This window comes from the organism of the source record quoted next, unplaced genomic scaffold (genome assembly GCF_019419815.1).
Source record: "Pyrus x bretschneideri cultivar Hongxiangsu unplaced genomic scaffold, Pyrus_bretschneideri_v1 Contig44, whole genome shotgun sequence".
NCBI classification, from domain to species: domain Eukaryota; kingdom Viridiplantae; phylum Streptophyta; class Magnoliopsida; order Rosales; family Rosaceae; genus Pyrus; species Pyrus x bretschneideri.
Window position 1 is genome coordinate 3,778,505 of NW_025999768.1, and position 21,830 is coordinate 3,800,334.

Here is a 21,830-nt window from a genome sequence, read left to right on the forward strand (position 1 = left end):
AATATACGCAAAAAATATAATTAGGAGTATCTTTGGTATCCAAAAACTATAACATGTGAGAAGTTAATTATAATTAATTAATTTGCTTATGTGGGTGGAGCATAATGGGAAAAGACTCGGTGCATATGAGAATGCTTTGATGATGAGAACGCATCAACACAAGCACAAAATGAGTGTAGCGAATATGAGAATGTTTCAATGGATGCGTGGGCAACGGGAAATGACAAGATTGGAACGAGGATATTCAAGATAAAGTAGGAGTAGCCTCAATTGAAGATAAGATGAGAGAAAATCAGTTAAGGTGGTTTGGATGTGTAAATAGCAGACCTACGAATGCTCTAGTTAGAAGGTGTCTTTATGAGAGAGGTTCAGGGCATAAGGGTAGAGTAATTGGAGTTTCCATGATTCATACAGCCGACCATACATAGGTGAAAAATGCTTTATCATTGTTATTAGCCGGTGGAGCATAATAACTGAGTTTTAGTCCAAGTAAAATACCGTTGCATATATTTTTTAAGATTAAGTATCTAAACCCCCCCCCCCCCCAACAAAAAAAAAGACCTTTTAATGTCATTCCAAATAGGTCTCAAAATTTTTTGAACATTTCAAACAAGTATCCAATATATTGAAAAATGTGACATCCATTAAGCTCAGTTAAATTTCTTTTGGTAGCTTGAGTTTACTTTATCTGCAAAAATAATAGAAGGTCATGGAAGTTTACCCTCTACCAACTAACGGTCACCACCACTCCCATCAGGTCATCACCTCCAAACCCAGCGCACAACCACCAACTTCACCTACAATTCAAGCCATCGACATTGAGGAGAAGGTCATGGAGAGTGCTAAAATGATATGTACTTTCATGATGTGGCCACCACCATCTTCACCCTCTCTCCCCACAAAAGAAGAATTGAAAGCTTTACGAGCCAAAAATCGACAAATGAGGAAATTACATGAGCAGAAAGAAATCACATTGAAACCGAATTTGAATTCTTAACCCTCTGTTGCCACATTTATATTTAACAGAAAAATTAACTGGGCTTAATGGATGTGACATTTTCAATAAGTTTAGGTTGGGTACTTGTTTGGAATGTATGAGACCAATTTGGAATGACACTAAAAAGTTTGGAGAGTTTTAGATACTTAATCTTTTTTTAAAAAGATTTAATTTTAGATTTCTTGCGTTTCAAATGAATGTTGTTATTTAATACGATGGTTGAGTGATATTCCTCTTTATTTGTAAATAAAAGATCTTTAGTTCGATTATCGCTAAAAAAAATTTTAAACGATATTATTAGTAATTCCCCCCCCCCCCCCCAACAAAAAAAAAGACCTTTTAATGTCATTCCAAATAGGTCTCAAAATTTTTTGAACATTTCAAACAAGTATCCAATATATTGAAAAATGTGACATCCATTAAGCTCAGTTAAATTTCTTTTGGTAGCTTGAGTTTACTTTATCTGCAAAAATAATAGAAGGTCATGGAAGTTTACCCTCTACCAACTAACGGTCACCACCACTCCCATCAGGTCATCACCTCCAAACCCAGCGCACAACCACCAACTTCACCTACAATTCAAGCCATCGACATTGAGGAGAAGGTCATGGAGAGTGCTAAAATGATATGTACTTTCATGATGTGGCCACCACCATCTTCACCCTCTCTCCCCACAAAAGAAGAATTGAAAGCTTTACGAGCCAAAAATCGACAAATGAGGAAATTACATGAGCAGAAAGAAATCACATTGAAACCGAATTTGAATTCTTAACCCTCTGTTGCCACATTTATATTTAACAGAAAAATTAACTGGGCTTAATGGATGTGACATTTTCAATAAGTTTAGGTTGGGTACTTGTTTGGAATGTATGAGACCAATTTGGAATGACACTAAAAAGTTTGGAGAGTTTTAGATACTTAATCTTTTTTTAAAAAGATTTAATTTTAGATTTCTTGCGTTTCAAATGAATGTTGTTATTTAATACGATGGTTGAGTGATATTCCTCTTTATTTGTAAATAAAGATCTTTAGTTCGATTATCGCTAAAAAAAATTTTAAACGATATTATTAGTAATTACCCCCCCCCCCCCCCCGCCGGTGCGCCCCCTCCTCCTCTCTCTCTTCTTCCTCCTCCAATATAAATATTATCGTTCGGTGAAAAAAACGTGGAAAGTTAACACAAGGAAAATTACCAAAAAACTGCCAACTGATAATGGTTTCAACACGTGGAAGCTAATGGCGAGCTTAAAAAATTAAGGGTAAAATTTGAAAAACCAATGCACAATCCTCGGCGCTCACCCAATCCCGTCGGTGACCAACCGAAGCACGGCTCTGCTGGCGTTTTCCGACGATCCTTATCCTTCTCGCCGCCGGCTAAGGGTTTCATTTCTCCTAGCGGCCACCACCGCCACGGCTTCCGCTTCCAAGAGACTGAGCCAGGTAGGGAAATTGGATTTGCGATTCATTTCATTTCCGAGTCAGATTCAGCGGTGGGTGGCTAAACTCAATGCCTGATATCTAAATTTTGGTTTTTTGCTTTGCTTTTTTAGGTATAGCAACAAATCCCTCTCTCTGGTGCTTGAGATTCATGGGTGCTTAAGATTCATACATTAATCTTATTTGTTTTTATGAATTGAATTGAACCGAATTGAATTGAATTGAATTGAATTGAATTGAATTGAATTGAATTGAATTGAATTGAATTGAATTGATTTGATTTGATTTGATTTGATTAAAAAGCACCAGACTTGTTATTTATTCAAGAGTTTTTGTGTGCTTTTTGAATTTCTTTCACCGACAAACAAATAAAGCCTCTCGCTTTCGTGGTGATGTTAGATTCTGATCTAAGTTTTTATAAAGGGTGGCTTAATTCAAGTAAGAATTTTTCAATAAGTTACCATGACAGACTGAAAGACAGACAGACCTGCTCGAGCAATTACTCAAATTGTGTTTTGTTCTGTCATTATTATTAACTAGGATGATGCTATGCGTCATTTCCAGTGCAGTTGTCAGTTGGTGATTCCAAATCCTCATTCAAACAACATCATCCTAGTTACTGAATGAATGCATGCATGCTGGCTTACATTTGCCGGTGTGGTGCAGTGGGTATTCTGTTTTAGCTTCGCATGTACACATACGCGTATGCGCGCGCGCACACACACACACACATTATCAACATGCTACATAAATCTGGTGCACTTGTTTTTCATGTTTGACATGTACATATATGAAGAATTCATTAAAAAGCAACATCTTTGAGGCAATATTTTCCTTGACGTGTGTCTTTTATTTAGATGGATTGGAGGGGCTCTAGTTTTAGTTTTACCTTTTTCCCTGCTGTTTCTTTCTATTTGTCTTTGCTAATTCTTAACAAACATAATATTTCATTTCATAGTGCAATTGGAAACCAGATGTCCCAGTTCCTAGGTTCGAAGATAAATAAGAGCTCTTGCCTTTTGATCCTGTTTACGAGCACCTAAGTTCAAAATCAGAGGTTTCCTGATCTAATTCTGCCCACGTTGTCAGGTAAATTCCTTCTCAGTCTTTTATGGATCAGAACATTTTAGGTTTCATCCTTTCCTTCCGGTGCCCTTTTTCTTCTGTCTTGTCTTATGTTTAACATGTTTCATTTTTGGGGCAGTTGAAAGTACATAAGGCCTCTTGCTTTTTCCTTTGGATGCTATTTATAAACCCACCAGTCTCGAATCAGCAATTTCCTGATCTAGTGCTACCCTCTTTGTCGGGTAAAAATTATATCCATCTCTCAGTCGTTCATACTTCGTAGATGCAGAAAACCAAGGTTTTTTGGCTTTTATCTTTTCCGGTGCTTTTTCTCCCATCTATTGTATTTTCTCTGCTCATTACTAAAATGTTTCATTTCCCCCCATTGCAGGTTGTAATATATAGGGACTCTTGCTTTTGCTTTGATGCTATTTATGAACAACACCAGTGTCAAAGTCAGCAGTTTCCTGATCTAGTGCTACTCTCTTTGTCAGGTAAAAATAATATCATCTCTCATTCGTTTGTAGATGCAGAAAATCATGGTTTTTGGCTTTTATCTTTTCCGGTGCTATTTCTCTACCGTCTTGTCTCTGCTTATTACCAAAATGTTTCATCCCTCATCCCCCCCCCCCCCCGGTTGTACGTTTAACTTTTTCCTTTTTTTGATGCTATTTATGAACACGTCAGTGTCTAAGTCACGATGTCCTGATCTAGTGCTACTCTCTTTGTCTGGTTAAAATAAAATCCATCTCTCAGCCGTCTGTAGATGCAGAAAAACCATCGTTTTTGGCCTTTATCTTTTCCGGTGCTATTTCTCTACTGTCTTGTTCTGCTTATTACTAAAATGTTTCATTCCCCCGTTGCAGGTTGTAATATATAGGGACTCTTTCTTTTTCCCTTTTGATGCTATTTATGAACACGCCAGTATCAAAATCAGCAATTTCCTAAACTAGTGCTGCTCTCTTTATAAGGTAAAGTTATATCCATCTCTCAGTTGTTTGTAGATGCAGAACTCCATGGTTTTTGGCTTTTATTTTTTCCGGAGCTAATTCTTTAGTGTCTTGTTTCTCTTATTACTAAAATGTTTCATTTCGCCTGTTGCAGGTTGTAAATATAGGGGCTCTTGCTTTTGCCTTTGATGCTATTTATGAAGCACATGTGTCAAGATCAGCGGTTTCCTGATCTAGTGCTACCCTCATTGTCAGGTAAAAATAAAATCCATCTCCGAGTCTTTTGTAGATGCAATTATACAAGGTTTTTGGGTTTGATCTTTTCCGGTGCTATTTCTCGTGTCTTGTCTCTGCTTATTAGTTATTACTAACAAATAAAGTGATATGTGGGTTAAAAAGTTAATAATTTAAAAAATAAAATTTACCATTACTTATATAGAAACACGTACTGTATCACTCGTGTTCCGATCAAAATGAAATATTTCTCGTGGTTTAGGTCTTAGGTTTTGGGCAACTATAAGCCATGAAAATTAACCTAAATCAAGGAAAACACGAATCAAAACCAATATTATAAGTTTTGATATAATGGCATAAAACGTAATTTTTGGTTTATTTGAGAGCATTAGTGTACTTTAAAGATCAATTTATCTTATCTAAGCCCTAAATCTAAAAATCCCTATTAATTATCTGTCGGTTCCTATATATTTTCGTTAGGGTTAGGATTGCTAATCCTAGAAGGATTAGGACTATTACTTTTCCCAGCTCCTACATATTTTCGTTAGGGTTAGGATTGCTAATCCTAGAAGGATTAGGACTATTACTTTTCCCAGCTCCTATATATTTTCGTTAGGGTTAGGGTTGCTAATCCTAGAAGGATTAGGACTACCACTTTTCCTATTCCTATTCCTATTCCTACGAGGTTAAGGAATATTGATGGTGTATTGTGTGCCTATAAAATAGCATGCCCTGTGGCTGTGATTCAATTGCGGTAAGCAGCCCTGCTTGTATTTCTCTCGCGATCGCATCCTAATTTTGAAGTCTCTCAGTTCGATTCCCTTTTCCCTTTTCAGAATAAAAAGTTGTAATTAAATCAGATTCATGCCGGTCGCCATGAAAAGACCCCGCGGTAGCAGTACAATAACCCAGTCATCCCCAGTAGCACCACCACCACCACCTCCACCGGCTTTGGCCTCTAATGATCATGTTCATCACTCTAAAAGACAAAAAATATTCTCAACACCAGCAGCAACCAGGTCATCATCAAAAAATCTTGATCATCTGCCAGAGTCTTTATTGGTTGAAATCCTTTGTCGACTCCCTTGTTTTAAGTCCGTTTCTCAATGCAAGCTCGTTTCCAGGCATTGGTGCACTCTCCTGTCAGATCATCATTTTATCCGCCGTTTTCTATGCGTCCAAAGGAGTCTTGAGAAAAAACCAATAGGTACTGCCATAAGCATGAAAGGGGAGGAATTCCCTAATGGAGTTTCGCCATCCTCTAGGCCCCTAGCTCAGTTGTTCAATAGGCTTATGAGTATCCACGGTTTGAAACAAGAGCCAATTGTGGTAGGTGCCTACAACGACTTAGTTTTGTGCTGCGCAAGCGAGTATAGTCAGCGCGACTACTACATCTGCAATCCACATACAGTCCAGTGGGTTCCTCTTCCTCCCCCACCTCAAGTCTACAATTATGTAACGGTGGGGTTCACCTGCGATCTTCCCTACTATGACTATAAGAAAGATGATCAGCAAGGGGACATCATCCAGCTTAATGCGGAGTATAAGTACAGGGTTGTGAGATTAATTGATCCTCGTGTTGATGACGATGACGATGATGATTTACTTTCCTGCGAAATCGAAGCGCAGGTCTTCTTTTCTGAGACCGGTGAATGGAGGGAGTTTGTTTTATCATCCCCATCAGCCTTTGCAGTAGGAGAACTGTGTAGAGAGAGTACTGGCGTTGCTTCCAACAGAATGCTGTATTGGCTAGGCGGTGGAGGAGATTATCTTATTGGGTTGGATCCGTTCATGATCGACAACAGTGATAGTACTAGAACTCATTATAAATGCTTTTTCAGTGAGTGTGGCGAGTGGGATTCCGGTTCAATGGATTGCCTAGTTACGTTTGACGGGCGTCCGCGGATGTGCGTGTACTACTCTTCTACTCGCACTCTGTCTATTTGGGAGGTCAATGAAGCAAAGGAAGGTGATCAGACGGTCATGATCCACGGGGGAGCAGGCAGTTTGTGTGTGAAACCTTATAACAGCGTATACTTGGGGGATGAAGAAATGGTTGTGATTAGTCCAAATATAGATCATATTGTTGCGGTTGTTTTCGACCCGAATAACGAGGATTTGGTGTATCTGGTTATAGATAATACCAGAGACTGGAGCAAGAGAGACGTTATCAGGTGCAATACTCGTACAAGAGAGATGTCAAAGGTGTCTACAAATCCGACAATCTGTTGTTGGCACCTCTTTCCATTTGTGCTTCCGTGGTGGCCGACTCCAGTCCGTCAACTACCACAACGTGGCGAGCCCAGGCCAGACCTCTCAGCCTGATTTGATAAAATAAAGAGATGAATGTTTGTATCATGTTTCTATCCAAGACTGATGAATAATAGGGTGGGATGTCTTCTATGTTTAGCTTTGCTCACGGTATGTTACCTGTTTGCTATCATTCTGTATAATTTAGTGTTTTTGGTTAAGTATGTGTACGTGTGGATAAAGTTTTAAGAGTTTTCGGCACCTCTCAATTTCTTTTCAAGTTGGATGATCGGAAATGTTCCCTTCGCATTATGTAGGCCGAGCATTCTTTTAGTGGAACATCTAGCTAGGTTCAACTCTCACGACCTTGGAAGATTGCGCACGGATATGTATTCACAAATATTATAGTGCACTGACAAAAACAAGTAAACAAATTATTTGTATTGCACTCACAAATATTACAACACAAAAACTCTCAAAGACGCAATATTAAAGACAATTTTAAAATGTACGACACTCTCTTATTTTCTAGAGACAAACTCTAGATGACTCACTACCATCACTTCTTGCTTCTCACTTCTTGGTTATTTGCTTGCTTGCTTGTTTGATACAAATGGGTTGGATGCTTTCTCCTTTTATAGGGCCTAGTTGGAACTTTGGAGAAGCATGGAACATCATGCTAGATTATTTCACTAACTTCCTTTGCTAAAGTTGTTTAGAATTAATTGCACTAATCTTGCATGTTGGTACGTAGAAACCTCACCATTCTTCTAGACTTTTTCTAGCCCAAGTGCTAATTAATTTTCATGCTCTGAGCCCTTATTCTTTGGGCTGGTGTTGATCTTTCAACGTGGTAGTCATCCCTCAAACGTAAATCATTAGTTTTTTCGTTCTTCGGTTCTTCCATTGAATAAAGGAAAATGTGAGCATTCTTTTTGTTAGTATTTGTTTTGGGTATACATGTTAGGACTGAACCAGCTACAGATGTCTATGTTTTTAATAGCCTTTTTTTCCCCCCTTGAAAATACACACATGAATAAAGCCTTGGAAGTATAAATTGGTTTCTTAGAGCTATCTAGTGCTCTATTAAACATGAATGAATATATTGCGTCAAATTAAAATCATGTCATATTAGAATCTTAGGTTACCAACTGATGCCACCACATGCTAAGCCTCTTTTTATAATGCATGATGCTCAATCCCGTGTTGAATGCTAAGAATCCCAAACTAAATTGAACTATTTTGCTTGCTTCGATATAGTTTGAGTCACATTTATCTCGTACAAGAAAAGTGTCAAGATAATTCATTATTAAAAGATAATTATCATGACTAAAAATCATAATATTATCCTCTAATAACAACAAAATTATTGTAACTTTCTTATCCGACGATTAAGAATCATTCTTACTCAACGGCCTCGATCGCTTGGGCCGATGATGTAAAATCAAGTCCAAACAATTATATGGGCCGATAGCGTAAATTTGGATCCAAACAATATGTAAAATTAACACAAATCATGTTCTCTATCGGACAAAACTTAGATCAATGCTATTGACTATAGTGTGGTTTATATAGCGGTGTTTTAATTAATTAAAAAATAATAAACAATAATCCATGGAGTATTTTTATCCTTAAATTGAATAAATCAAAAGAAATTTAAGTGAGAAAAATAAACAGGAGCGCGCTGAAATCATTTCCATTGCAGTATGCATGCATTAGATTTAGTTAAGATGTTAGTCAACTTACCAGTGGAATTGCAGGGTAGAGCCTCTGTGTCTTAGTCAAAGCTGCTAAGAGATATTGCATTTTATTAAGGGCATCTTCATTAAGACTGTCTGTAAGTTCAACAATGCTTGAATCATCTTTCAGATTTGGTGCTTCTCGAACTTCCGTTGCAACCTTTCTTGCATATGAGGGCGCTTGCACAGCATATAAATAACCCACGTAAGAGTGCACGCCGTTGTGTCTTTGTCGGCAATTATTTTAATTATTGAAATGGTATAAGGATTTAAAAAATATTAAAAATGGAAATAAAAACCAATAGGTACTGCCATAAGCATGAATGGGGAGGAATTCCTTAATAGAGTTTCGCCATCCTCTAGGCCCCTAGCTCAGTTGTTTAAAAGGCTTGCGAGTATCCATGGTTTGAAACAAGAGCCAATTGTGGTAGGTGCCTACGACGACGGATTTGTGCTGCACAAGCGAGTATAGTCAGGGGTGTAGAACTTTGAATATGGATTGTTCCAATTTCTTTTTTAGTCGTTTCTCATATTGATATGCTCTTGGATAAATCCTGAGAAATATTCCCTTTCGGGATACTACAAAATATCATGGGTCTTCAAGCAGCAAAGTGCACAAATTGTAGGTTTAAATCCATAAAAACCCCATTCTGCAGATTTGACCCATAAAGGCGGTCCTCGGGGTTGTATATTGAATTCAGGAGGAGGTACAAATTCCATTGTTGCACAAATTGTAACCTAAAAAGAAAAAAATAAAATCTAGTAAATAAAAAGATATATACAAAAATAATTAACTAAGAATATGATAAACACAAATTATTTAAAACAATCCCCAGTAGCAGCACTAATTTCTTGATAGGTATTTTTATAACATGCAAAAGTAAGGATAATAACACTTTAAATACTTGTAAGAGTACAAGGTAATTGTAATATAGATGGCTCTAGCAAGATCATTTTCCACAGGGATTGAATGAATAATTTGTATCAAACCAAATCTTAATTAATTACTTAAAAAAAATTTTTGAAAAAAAGGTGATTTTGTGATTTAAAATAATAAAAATTAATGTAATAGAAAATAATTACATAAAGTGACAAAATAAAATAAACTAAAAGAAAACAGTTTTAGAAATTAAAATGTAAAAGCCTAGGGTTCCGCCGTCACCTTAATAATCCTATATAGTTCTTCCAATAACTTAATTATTACACATGCATATTTTGAAGGTTATATTTTCCTAATATATGCCTACTTGGACCCCCAACATAGAGCGTATATCGAACATGCAATTCATCTGTGGTATTCAGATCAAATCTAAACATGCTTGACTCATTAAGTTTTGTAAAACCTTTTGAAAAACCATACAACCCTTAAGACGTGGTATTCATGTTAAGTGAACTTGCATATATTAACCACAAGAAGCCTTCGTCAATTTCAAGGACCGACCTCCGACCAAAATTGTATCAAATTACTTTTTCTAAAGATCCTAATTGCAGCTAAGCATTAAGACAATTAGATAGTTTAAACCAGTAATTAATAATTCAAAACTTGCATGCATAATATCATAAGCAAATTGAAAAAAACCTACATATTCTTGCTAAGACTCATGCCTTCACCCTAGCAAATGGAAATTAAGTACGAACTATCATAAACAAAATATTATTAAAAACATGGATAGAAAACATCTTGAAAATAAACTTAAATCTTCCAAATTAATGCGTCCCTAAATTTTATGTGTTCTTCGCCTCTCCAAAAACCCTAATAGCTAAAAAACCTTATTTATATTACTAAAAAATAAAGCCTTAAAAGGTCTTAGAATAAAACTAGGAAATATAATAAAATAATAAAATAGAAAATAAAAGGTTTCCTATCTGAACAAAAATTCGTTCTCAGAAAATGAGACTTTTGAGAGATCAAATCAACTCTGATTTGGTCCCAAAATGTCTCTTTTGAAAGCTGAAGACGTCCCCTACAAATCATGAGAAGGAATTTTCCTCAAAATATGTCATATTGACCTCCAAATTACCCAAAATGTCTAGAAATGTCAATCTAGAAAAGCTGAGCGCTGGGGCATAATTTCATTGCCACGGTCAAACCCAGCACCCTTTTGGCATTATGATTTGGGGTCTTTAGCCATCTGGGTCGACCCGAACAATGGCAAAGATGGATCTTTTGCTCCCTCTGCTCCACTTTGCCCCTCCCATCTCCTTCTTCCTTGCTTCTCATAACCTGAAAACCCATAAAACCTAGAAGACCAAACCCAGAAAACATAAAACGCGTTGATCGCAAACCTTCCATATCTTTCACCTTCAAGCAAATTGCACATACACCCCACCGCAACTCCTTAATTTTAACTCTATTTTTAGCTCTGTGGTTTGATTTTGAAGATATATAGTAGAAGGAGTTGGACGGGAAAGGAAAATGGAAGATATGGAGAAAAAGGAGGAGAGATCATGCGAGCAAAGAAAAGGGGAGAGACAGAGAATTCTAGAAAATAAAAAAGAATACCAAAAAAAAAATTATTATCTTGCTTTTTAGTCCGAAACTACGTCAAATACTTTACTAAGTTAGTCTATTCTAAATCAACCCAAATTAATCGCTGAAGTTAATCAAATTCGAAATAGTACGGTGCAACAAATGCACCGATAAGGTCTTAGGTTTTGGGCAACTATGGCTTATAAGAATTAACCCAAATAAAGTCAGACATGAGTTGAAACTAATATTATAAGTTTAAATAAATGGCTAAAATGTAATTTTGGTTTCAGAGCATTAGGGTTAGGTAGGGATGGGCAAAATATCCATGGTTACCCGTCCATTTAAACTTCATAGTTACGGTTATGGGTAACCGTTTAGATAAATAAATGGTTATAGGGATAACCGTTTACCTGTGAAATTTAAATGGGTGGTTATGGGTATTAACCGCGATTATAAATGGGTAACCGTTTACCCATTTATTTTATATATGTAAAATTAACACAAATCATGTTCTCTATCGGACAAAACTTAGATCACTGCTATTGACTATAGTGTGGTTTATATAGCGGTGTTTTAATTAATTAAAAAATAATAAACAATAATCCATGGAGTATTTTTATCCTTAAATTGAATAAATCAAAAGAAATTTAAGTGAGAAAAATAAACAGGAGCGCGCTGAAATCATTTCCATTGCAGTATGCATGCATTAGATTTAGTTAAGATGTTAGTCAACTTACCAGTGGAATTGCAGGGTAGAGCCTCTGTGTCTTAGTCAAAGCTGCTAAGAGATATTGCATTTTATTAAGGGCATCTTCATTAAGACTGTCTGTAAGTTCAACAATGCTTGAATCATCTTTCAGATTTGGTGCTTCTCGAACTTCCGTTGCAACCTTTCTTGCATATGAGGGCGCTTGCAGAGCATATAAATAACCCACGTAAGAGTGCACGCCGTTGTGTCTTTGTCGGCAATTATTTTAATTATTGAAATGGTATAAGGATTTAAAAAAAATTAAAATATGGAAATGTACGATGAATGTACCTATAATGGTGTTTAATTGTCAAAAAATATGTAGACAGATAAAAAATGGGTAATGGTTTAAAAAAAAAAAAAAAAAAAAAAAAAAAAAAGATAAATGGGTGTTAAACAGTTATGATTAAATAGGTATGGTTAACCGTTCATAAATGGTTATGGGTATGGGTATAACCATTGAAGCAATTACCCAACGGGTAAACGGTTATGTGGATACGAGTATAAACGGTTATGGGTAAATAACCGCGGTTACCCGTCCGCCATAATCGTTGCCCATCCCTAGGGTTAGGATTCTAATCCTGCTACTTTTCCTATTCCTAATCCTAGGAGGTTAAGGAATATAGACGCTCCGATGCGTGCGTGTAGCTGTGATCATCAATTGCGGCAACCATACTTGTACTTAATTTTCAACTCCCTCAGTTCCTTTCGATTCTCTATTTTTGCAGTCTCGAAAATGTTGTAATTAAATCTTCAAGTCCATTTGCAGAATCATGCCGGTCGCCATTTGCAGAATCATGCCGTCGCCATGAAAACACCCCGCAGTAGCAGTACAATAACCCAGCCGTCCTCAGCAGCAGCAGCACCACCGGCCTCAGCCTCGGCCTCTGATGATCATATTCATCACTCTAAAGGACAAAAAAATAATCTCAACGCTAGCGGCAAACAGGCTATCAACCAAAAATATTGATGATCTGCCTGACTCTCTTTTGGTTGAAATCCTTTGTGGACTTCCTTGTTTAATTCTGTTTCTCAATGCAAGCTCGTTTCCAAGCGTTGGTGCACGCTCATGTCAGATCATCACTCTATCTCCCGTTTTCTATGCGTCCAGAGGAATCGTAAGAATAAACCGATAGGTACCTCCATAAGCATGAATGGGGGGGGGGAATTCTTTTATAGAATTTCACCATCCTCTACTTCGCTAGCTCAGTTGTTCAAAAGGCTTGTGAGTATCCACAGTTTGAAACAAGAGCCAGTCGTGGTAGGTACCTACAACGACTCCAGTTGTGGTAGGTACCTACAACGACTTAGTTTTGTGCTGCGCAAGCATGTGTAGTCAGCGTGATTACTACATCTGCAATCATCACATGATAATTATGAAACAGTTTCCTGCGAATTTAAAGCGCAGATCTTTTTCTCTGAGCCCGGTGAATGGAGGGAGTTCATTCTATCATCCCCATCAGCCTTTCGGGCAGCACTGTTGGGTCGGTGTATTGGCGTTGCTTCCAACAGAATGCTGTATTGGCTGAGCCATGGAGGAGACTTTATTGTTGGGCTGGATCCTTTCATGATCGATAACAATGATAATACTAGTTCATCTACTACAAGAAGTACTGTTTTTTTCAGTGAAGGTGACGAGGGGGATTGTGTCCCAATAGAGTGCCTAGATACGCTTGACGGGTGTCCGCGGCTGTGCGAGTAAGACCCTCCCACTCGCACTCCCTCTATTTGGGAGTTGAATGAAGAAAATGAAGGTGATCAGACGGTCACGATGCATGGAGGAGATGACAATTTGTGTGCGAGACTTAATAAGAGGGTATATTTGGCTGATAAGGCAAACACACCCGTGTGAAGTGAATGATCACATGCTCATCTTTTCGATCACAACTTCCCTTCGGATCTGAATCGGATGGAGATCGGTCGGATGGAGATCGAGTACAACGAGTATTCGGGTGGGTTTAGGAAGAAAGAGGAAGTACTTAGTCATTAAGGGTATCTCAGTAGTTTCATATCAACTTTTGGTTATAATTATTATAAAATTAAAATTGTGGCTATAATTTTATATAGGGTCAAAATTTTAGTTATTTTTCTAAATTTCCCCAATATAATTGCAAATTGATTAGTTTAATTACCTCTACTATTGTCTCGAAGAATGATTAGTTTTTCTTCATAGTTTTCTGTTAAACATGATTTATATTTTATACTACTACATAATTCCTGGTAGTTGGGAGATATTATGAGTTATTCTTCCAACAATTTATGTACAGCTAGTATTTTATATATTTTTAAGGCAAATGAATTTTATGAGATTTTATTTTTAGATTATATAGCAACTTCCCTCGTGAACCCTAAAAACCATGTGCCTTGTATGGACAAAATATGTCTGACAGTTTCTTGAATGACTTGTTAATCCGACAAGAAATAACATGAAAATAACAAATTAAATGTTCAACCAGTTGATGAGTCGAGTCGTTATCAAGTTACTATTAAGAACCCGATAACAAATCGGTTCATTATTGGGTCATTCGATTAAGAACCAATAAGATATTGTTTACCAAATCTAGATGTTAGACATGACAATTTCTTGCATAACCCATTATAACCCATCACAACTTGTAAACGAATAAGGTCGTTATTGGTTTATCTGTTAAGAACCCCTTAAGATAACGGATTTGACACGACAATCCATCAAGTTAACGAGCATGAGACAAAAACGACACGAACATGACAAAGACAACTCGTTTGGTAAGCCTACCGGACAAAAAGACAAATTTCCCCAAAAAAAAAAAAAAATTCCAAGGGTTGTTTTTCTGTGAATAAAAAACTAATTAGCCCACGTATTAGGATTGTGATGCTGATATGACAGAAGGCAACATTCCGAATAATATAATCTTGCGTCCCCAAACAGATGGAAGCATAGACACACTGCCATGTATCTGAATGACAAAATCCTGAGTCCTATTATTTTGATTAACCTTGATCCATGGTCATGATATTGATATAATAACAACTAGGGTATATGAAGTGATATATGTTGTCATTTCATACCAACATTAACATTGACACATCGATGGATGATGTACCTAATTAACGGCCAACCTAGCTCAAGATCATGTGCTAAACTTTCCAGTGCGGAACAATTGGGCCGTGACATTCCACCACGCTTCTGAGGAGTCTAGGCTCAGTTTCATGATGAAACTAGGGTTTGATACCAGTTCTTAATACAAACTACATCAACAACAATCAGTTTTTTTCCACTAAATATGGTCGGCTATATGAATTTTAGAGCGTAACTGTCTCGGTTTTGCCAATAGCATGACTAAACGAGTAAAACTTGCCCCTTCAACAGTCTGTAAGAGAAGCGTCCTCAATAGCTCTTAACCAATCTAATAAACCCTAGCTTGATACTGAGGTGATTCTGAAAAAAGTGGCTATCAAAAAAAGCAGAGAGCTTTTTTCTGTTTGGTAAACATTCAGCTTTAGCTTTTTTTCACAGTTTTGGGTGAAAAAAAGCCAAATACACAAAGCTGCAAAACCTAGCTTTGAAAAACCAGCTTTTACACATATATTTTACATAAAAGTTTACCAAACACTATAATACTGTTTTTTTTTTTTTTTCAAAAGCACTTTTACAAAAAGTTTACCAAACACTCTGCTGCTTTATTTCATAGCTGCTTATTCTCACAGCATAACAGAAGCGGTTTTTTTTCAAAACATAGTAATACCAAACCAGCCCTAAATGTTTTTCTTCTGGTGGGAGATAAAGAACTGGTCGGGTTCTCTAACAATAGACGAACTACATTGGTCCATAGTTGGAGACAATTGGGTCCTCTAACTAAATCACCTAACGTATTATATTAACCTAGTTCAAGATAGATTAAGTTTCCAATGTGGAACAATTGGATCTTACTATTCCACCACGTTTCCTTGGAGCCTAGTCACAGTTATGTGGTGAAACTAATGTTTGCTAGCAATTGTTAAAAACACATCGGTAGAATTTACACCTAAAACAGTTTGTAAGAAATTAAAGGGTGTCCAAAAGCTCTTAAACCAACATAAGAAATGTTAACTTTTTCCACTGCGAGACACCAAGGTCCTTCAAAATGGATCGAGATCCTATTCGGATCTCATATTCCGAAATTGACCGACCGAATAATCTGGATTGTTGATGAGAGAGAGAGATATGGGATTTGGAGAGAGAGCTTATGTGAAGTGGGCTAGAAGAATAACCTAATAAGGACTGCATAATTTAAATTGAATGATCTGAATTACTGAGTTAGTGGGCTATGGAGCATGAGATCTGAAGAGGATCTCAGTTGCTCCAAAATAATAGATATCAACCTAAGCTATAGCACTACTTCCTAGGACAATGACAACTCTGTCTAAGCAAACCAACCAAGGAAGTAGGATTCTCTCCCCTCCTCTCACATTCTTTATTTTGTCTTTCTCTTTCTATAAAAAAATTAATATAAGATATTGATGTGACTTAACCGTGACCATTCATACAGGATGGGAGGGAAGGGGAGGGAAAAAAAGAGGGAGAGAGAATCCTACTCCAAAGGAAAGAGGGTAGGCTTAGCCTCACAATGCGCTAGTAATAATTTGGTTCAAATTCGCCTTTGGCGAGAATCGAACCTAAAACTTCGCACTTACAAGTGAAGAGAAATACTATTAGGCCGTATTATTAACTGGCAGAAAGATAAATTATTCCACTCATACGATTTCAACGTCACAGCAAGGGCAGTAACCTAATTTGTCTCTAATACATAGACTAATTAATGAGTTATTATAATTAATCATGAACCAGTGCCTTGTGTATTATGAACACTAATCAAACAACGTTGCTTTCGTAATGAGTTATTATAATTAATCATGAACCAGTGCCTTGTGTATTATGAACACTAATCAAGCAACGTTGCCTTCGTAATTAGTCGTAATCAAACAGGGGCCCCCATCTGTTTAAGTATTATAAATCTTGCTTAACTTGTAGTGTGCATTGGTAGATTAAAACATGTGTTGTACCACTTGTATTCCCGTTATAATTAAAAATTTCTCGTGAAGAAGAAGGATATTCTCCTTGATTTTCGAATTTAATATCAAAGAAACATGATTACGAGCTGAATGTGGTACGCTTATATAATTCGCATGGGACGGTGCATGTTTGATTAGAGTCAATCATTCATTATTATTATAATTAAACTTGAGTTAACAAGGTACCAATTGGCACTCAAATCAGAGGAGAAATTTTTTAGTGTTGAGAATATGCCCGGTACATTAAGTATCATAATACAAGTAGTTAGGTATTTGAAAAAAAAAAAAAACAATTCTAACCACTTGTGTTATAACACTTGATGTATCGGTTGAGTTCCCCACACATTGAAAAATATTTCCAATCAGTGATGGGTGATGGTTTGAGTGAACAAAAGAATGATGGCAGAAGTCACCTGAGAGTCGCATACTATATGTGACAGAAGAAGCCTTAAACTCGAGAATATTTTTTGATACAGCGATATTGGAGGTGAAGACCTGGCCACACAAAGGATCAACTACATAATAAGATAGCGAAATTGTTATTTATAAGAATCGAATTTAAGATTTCTCATTTATAAATAAAGTTAAATACCACCAAAATATAATATTAGTAGATGAATCCAAGAATGTTATATTTTCTGAGGCTTGCTCATTTCTTTACTCTTTTAGTATAGATAATATTGTTTATTCTTAAAACATATTCTAATTATTGCACAACAAGAAGAAAAAATAATGCAAATAATGCTGGGTGGAAGATGGACGGGGCAAATCTAGAGAATGGGATGTTAACCCATGCGGTTGCTGCCTCTTTGAATCTTGTGAATCCAAATTGGCTACTCTCTACTCTTTGTCTTACTAATTAAGCTAGATAGTCCCACTAGCTGCCCGACAATGCGAGGGCCTAGCGTTAATACCAATAGCATTCCAATGGGTAAGTTTCGAGACTCAACCATTTAGTTGACAGGTTTTTTTTGCACGGTAAGGACAAATCAAGGCCACACAAAAGCTTAAGAACCTCTCGTTGTTTCATGCATGGAGATAGCATAGCATATGGGACAGTTGTTATATCAAATGCCAAGTTGTGTACGACAATCAATCAATTTTAGCTCCTAATATGAGCAGCCTTGCATCCATAATTGAATGGACCACAAAATGAAACAAGGCAAGTGTCAAGGATAACGTTATATCAAATTTTAAGAATAACAATGAGGCATTAATAATGGGCAAGCGAGAAATGAGTTCCGCACACTCATTTTTCTTATTCTACACTCTTATTTATGATTTTTGTTTCTAAATTTAATTTGAATTTGTTCAACCTAAATGCTCAAAATAAACAAGGGAGTGTAGTGCATAAAATGGGAGGTGCAAAAAACATCGTCTTTTTATATTTTAGTCCAACAGTGATGGTAGGTTTGAGTTTTCTTATATTATTTTCAAATACAGATACCAAGAGTCTTGAGAAGAAAACATTGGAACCAAAACTCAAATATGAGTTTTAACAATTCAGCGTGCTCGCTCATGGTGTTAAAATTTCAAATACAATAACGAAACCTAAATATAAATTTCAATTTGATACAAAACTTGTAAATGGATTGATGTCTTATAGAGGAGAGATTTTTCAATTGTCCAGAACACATTAAATATGTCACATGTTATTATACAAATTGAGAAAAGTTTTTATTTTTATTTTATTTTTTACAAATATTTTTTCACTTATATAATAATATATGATATACATATCCGTATTTCGAATATACTAAAAAATTTCTCACTAAAAAGGACGAACGGTAAAATTTAAAACTAAGATTTTCCGGTGCGTTAGAGATGAGCGAGGCACAAGAATTTGCAACTTGCAAGTGTCAAGTAAAAAAATCGGGGACAATAATTGAGCACATGGTTGAGGAAAAGATAATGATGGAAAAACCAATCATACAATAACCAAGCCCCACCTGACTTATCTTCCAAATTTTACTATGTTAAAAATTAAATGGGATTTCATGACTCATCATCCTTCTCACGTACCCGAGTTTGCCACCAAGGGGAGGGAAAAGTAATGCCTGCTCGCGTGTAAAGCAAATAACACATCTAGCAACTTTAATTGACCCAACATTTGAGATAAGATATCGGGAAAATAATGACCAAGATTTCAAGTTATCACTTTACTTGGCCAATTATCGCTCTTTCTTATGCAAATAAGATAAGCACATGACCAATTGGTCTCGCGGTGATATGTTTACGTTTACTTTTTGTTTGGCAAGTTCTACTCATCCAAATACAAAAACGACGTATATTTTGAAGTGTTTAAAACTAAATGCTTGTTTGAGACTGCTTTGTAAAAGTAAATTAGTAAGTAACATCAAATGCTTCCTCACAAATTCAAACGCTTTTTGACTATCTAGAAAGCGCCGGTTCTACGATCGAGAACGAAAAAAACAGTAAATTTTTATAAATTCTGTATCATCTCATAATTTAACGTAATTTTTGAGAGTTTCATTAACATTTCTTTTATATTGTAACAAAAAATTAAAAAGGGTCTCAAACAAATCCTAAACTAAGATTACGATTAATTGAGTCATGATGTATATAGGTTAGCAAACCATTGTGAAATCACTTTGTAAATATTCACATTTCTAAGAGAATAAATAAAAGGAAAAGCTTATGTGAAATTACCCTGCACATATTCACATAAATTCACAGTTTCACCTTTCACAGCACACACACAAAGAGAATCATGAAAAACAGATTAAAACGACAGAGAGGGACGTCACGGGACAGCCCCGCCGGTTCCGATTCCAACTTAATTAATCGAAACAACACCAACAATTAACCACACTAATTATAATTAACCACACACTAATCACAATCTTAAAATCTTAATCAATCAAGCCGCCGTCGACGGGGGATGTCCACACGATGTCCTTGAGTGCCGGCCGCAGCTCCTCACTGCAGAACTGGTTGTACTCCAACGTATCACCATTGTCCTTCTTCACCTCCACCACCAAAAACGACGGCGTCACGGCGAATATCTCCGCCGCTATCGCCAGCTTCCCCTTCCGCCCGGTCTCCTGCCCCTGCAGCCTCACCATCGAGTCGCTCTTCTTTATCCTGAACTTCCCCGCCGCCGCCACCTCCTCCAGCTTCGAAATCACGCTGCTTGCCGACCGCGTTGTCACGAACCGCAGCTCCTCCCTCTCCTCCCGCTTCTTCTCCTCGAAGAGTGGCGACAGATCAAACCCCTCCGACAGCGATATTATGTGAAACGCGTTCAGCGTCTCCGTCTGCGTCGACGTGATCTTCTCGCTCGGCTCGTCGAACTCCTGCTCCTGTTTCGTCAGTACGACTTTGGGAATCGATTTCTTGAACCAGGAGGAGTCCATGACCTTGGAAATGGTGATTCGGGTACTCGGGTTCGGGTCGAGAAGCTTCGTCACGAGTCTCCGGGCCTCAGACGAGAACCACGGTGGGCATTTGAAATCTCCTCTGTAAATCTTCCGGTACATGGCCACGAGATTGTCGTCTTGAAACGGCAAAAACCCGGCGAGAAGCACGTAGAGGATGACGCCGCAGGACCAGAGATCCGCCTTGGCTCCGTCGTATCCTTTTTTTCCGATGACCTCCGGAGCCACGTACGCCGGCGTGCCGCATGTGGTATGGAGAAGCCCGTCCTGCTTCAAGTGCTCGGTAAAAGCGCTAAGCCCGAAGTCGGTGACCTTCAAGTTGCCGTCCTGGTCTAGGAGGAGGTTCTCCGGCTTCAGATCCCGGTGGTAAACGCCGCGGCTGTGGCAGAAATCTATGGCGGAGATGAGCTGCTGGAAGTAGACTCTGGCAACGTCCTCCCTGAGCCGGCCCTTGGCGATTTTGGCGAAGAGCTCACCGCCGCGGACCAGATCCATGGCGAAGTAGATCTTGGACTTACTCGCCATGACCTCGTGGAGCTCGACGATGTTGGGGTGCTTCACCATCCTCATGACGGAGATCTCCCTTTTGATCTGCTCCATCATCCCCACCTTAATCACCTTCTCCTTCCCCACAACCTTCATTGCCACGTTCTTCCCGCTCTGCAGGTGGCGGGCGTGGTATACCTTGGCGAAGGTGCCGTGACCCAGAAGACGGCCCAGCTCGTACTTGCCATGCAGCAACGAGCTGCCGCCGCTTTCTTTCTGCTCGGACATTGGTAACTAAAACAAACTTTTAAAAAAATACACGAAAGGTGTTGCCTCTGAGAAAAAACGTAACCGCTGCGGAAAACAAGAAAAGAGGCGAATGGATCACCCGTCCTCTACGTGTTTCCGGTGACAATTCCTACCGCCGATGCAGCGTTTGGCACGTACTGAAAGCTCAGGCTTGGGCAGCGAAGCTTCTCTCATCTCTCTGCATTCCCTAACCAGCTTCAGTTTGCTAAGACGATTTAAATATTTAGGGTTTCCGAAAGCACCACCGTTCGCGGCCGCTGAGCTCTTTTAGATTTTGGCCTCTCTTTCTTTTTCCCTTTATCTTCGTTTCATAGCCTCTGCATATATAGCGCTCTTGGTGTCCGAATTACGATTTTACCCCCGTGTCGGCTTACCACTGTGTCAGCGGTGTCGACTGTCGAGCCACTTCATGTAGGTCACGTGTCAAAGCTGGCTTGGTTGTTATTTGGTTACTGACACGTGTTAGGCTTTCTCTTGCTAAAATTTTTAGTTGTAACGGAAATACAAATGATGCATCATGTGTTTTATTACGAGTGGTAGGAAATTTTATTTTTTAAGTTATTAACTTTTTAGCACACATATCCCACCATTTGCATAGTAACACATGGTGTACTACTCCGTGTACCGGTGACATTGAAAAATCTCTCTACAATGTGACCGATACATAAAGTGGTACATCACATATCACTATGTAAATGGTGGGATACGTGTGCTAA

The 21,830-nt window shown here is 37.8% G+C and overlaps 2 protein-coding genes and 2 long non-coding RNA genes across 8 annotated transcripts in view; 3 read left to right on the forward strand and 1 right to left on the reverse strand.

Annotated features, from left to right (window-relative positions):
• LOC125467990 overlaps nucleotides 1-7,202 on the forward strand; it is a 31,716-nt gene extending 24,514 nt beyond the window's left edge. For 2 of the 5 annotated variants that reach the window (XM_048567381.1, XM_048567380.1), the window contains exons 5-8: nucleotides 3,891-3,993; nucleotides 4,366-4,470; nucleotides 4,604-4,704; nucleotides 5,520-7,202. In XM_048567381.1, coding sequence (XP_048423338.1) covers nucleotides 5,548-7,008 — 1,461 coding nt within the window. In that variant the 5' untranslated portion in view covers nucleotides 3,891-3,993; nucleotides 4,366-4,470; nucleotides 4,604-4,704; nucleotides 5,520-5,547 and the 3' untranslated portion in view covers nucleotides 7,009-7,202. The remainder of the gene's footprint in view (nucleotides 1-3,890; nucleotides 3,994-4,365; nucleotides 4,471-4,603; nucleotides 4,705-5,519) is intronic. The other 3 variants (XM_048567379.1, XM_048567377.1, XM_048567382.1) reach the window with 2 other exon arrangements.
• On the forward strand, nucleotides 2,312-3,714 carry LOC125469693. Its single transcript, XR_007251902.1, has 3 exons — nucleotides 2,312-2,437; nucleotides 3,393-3,523; nucleotides 3,639-3,714. It is a non-coding gene; the product is annotated as an uncharacterized LOC125469693 (long non-coding RNA).
• A 2,961-nt stretch (nucleotides 7,203-10,163) lies between the features above and the next one.
• Nucleotides 10,164-14,018, forward strand: LOC125469694. Its single transcript, XR_007251903.1, has 3 exons — nucleotides 10,164-12,077; nucleotides 12,500-12,568; nucleotides 12,660-14,018. It is a non-coding gene; the product is annotated as an uncharacterized LOC125469694 (long non-coding RNA).
• Nucleotides 14,019-19,564: 5,546 nt separating this feature from the next.
• On the reverse strand, nucleotides 19,565-21,412 carry LOC103956070 (CBL-interacting serine/threonine-protein kinase 6-like). The gene has a single exon (XM_048567384.1). It carries the CDS (start codon nucleotides 21,091-21,093, stop codon nucleotides 19,795-19,797), a length of 1,299 nt encoding a protein of 432 aa, XP_048423341.1. The 5' UTR covers nucleotides 21,094-21,412; the 3' UTR covers nucleotides 19,565-19,794.
• Between the last annotated feature and the right edge of the window lie 418 nt (nucleotides 21,413-21,830).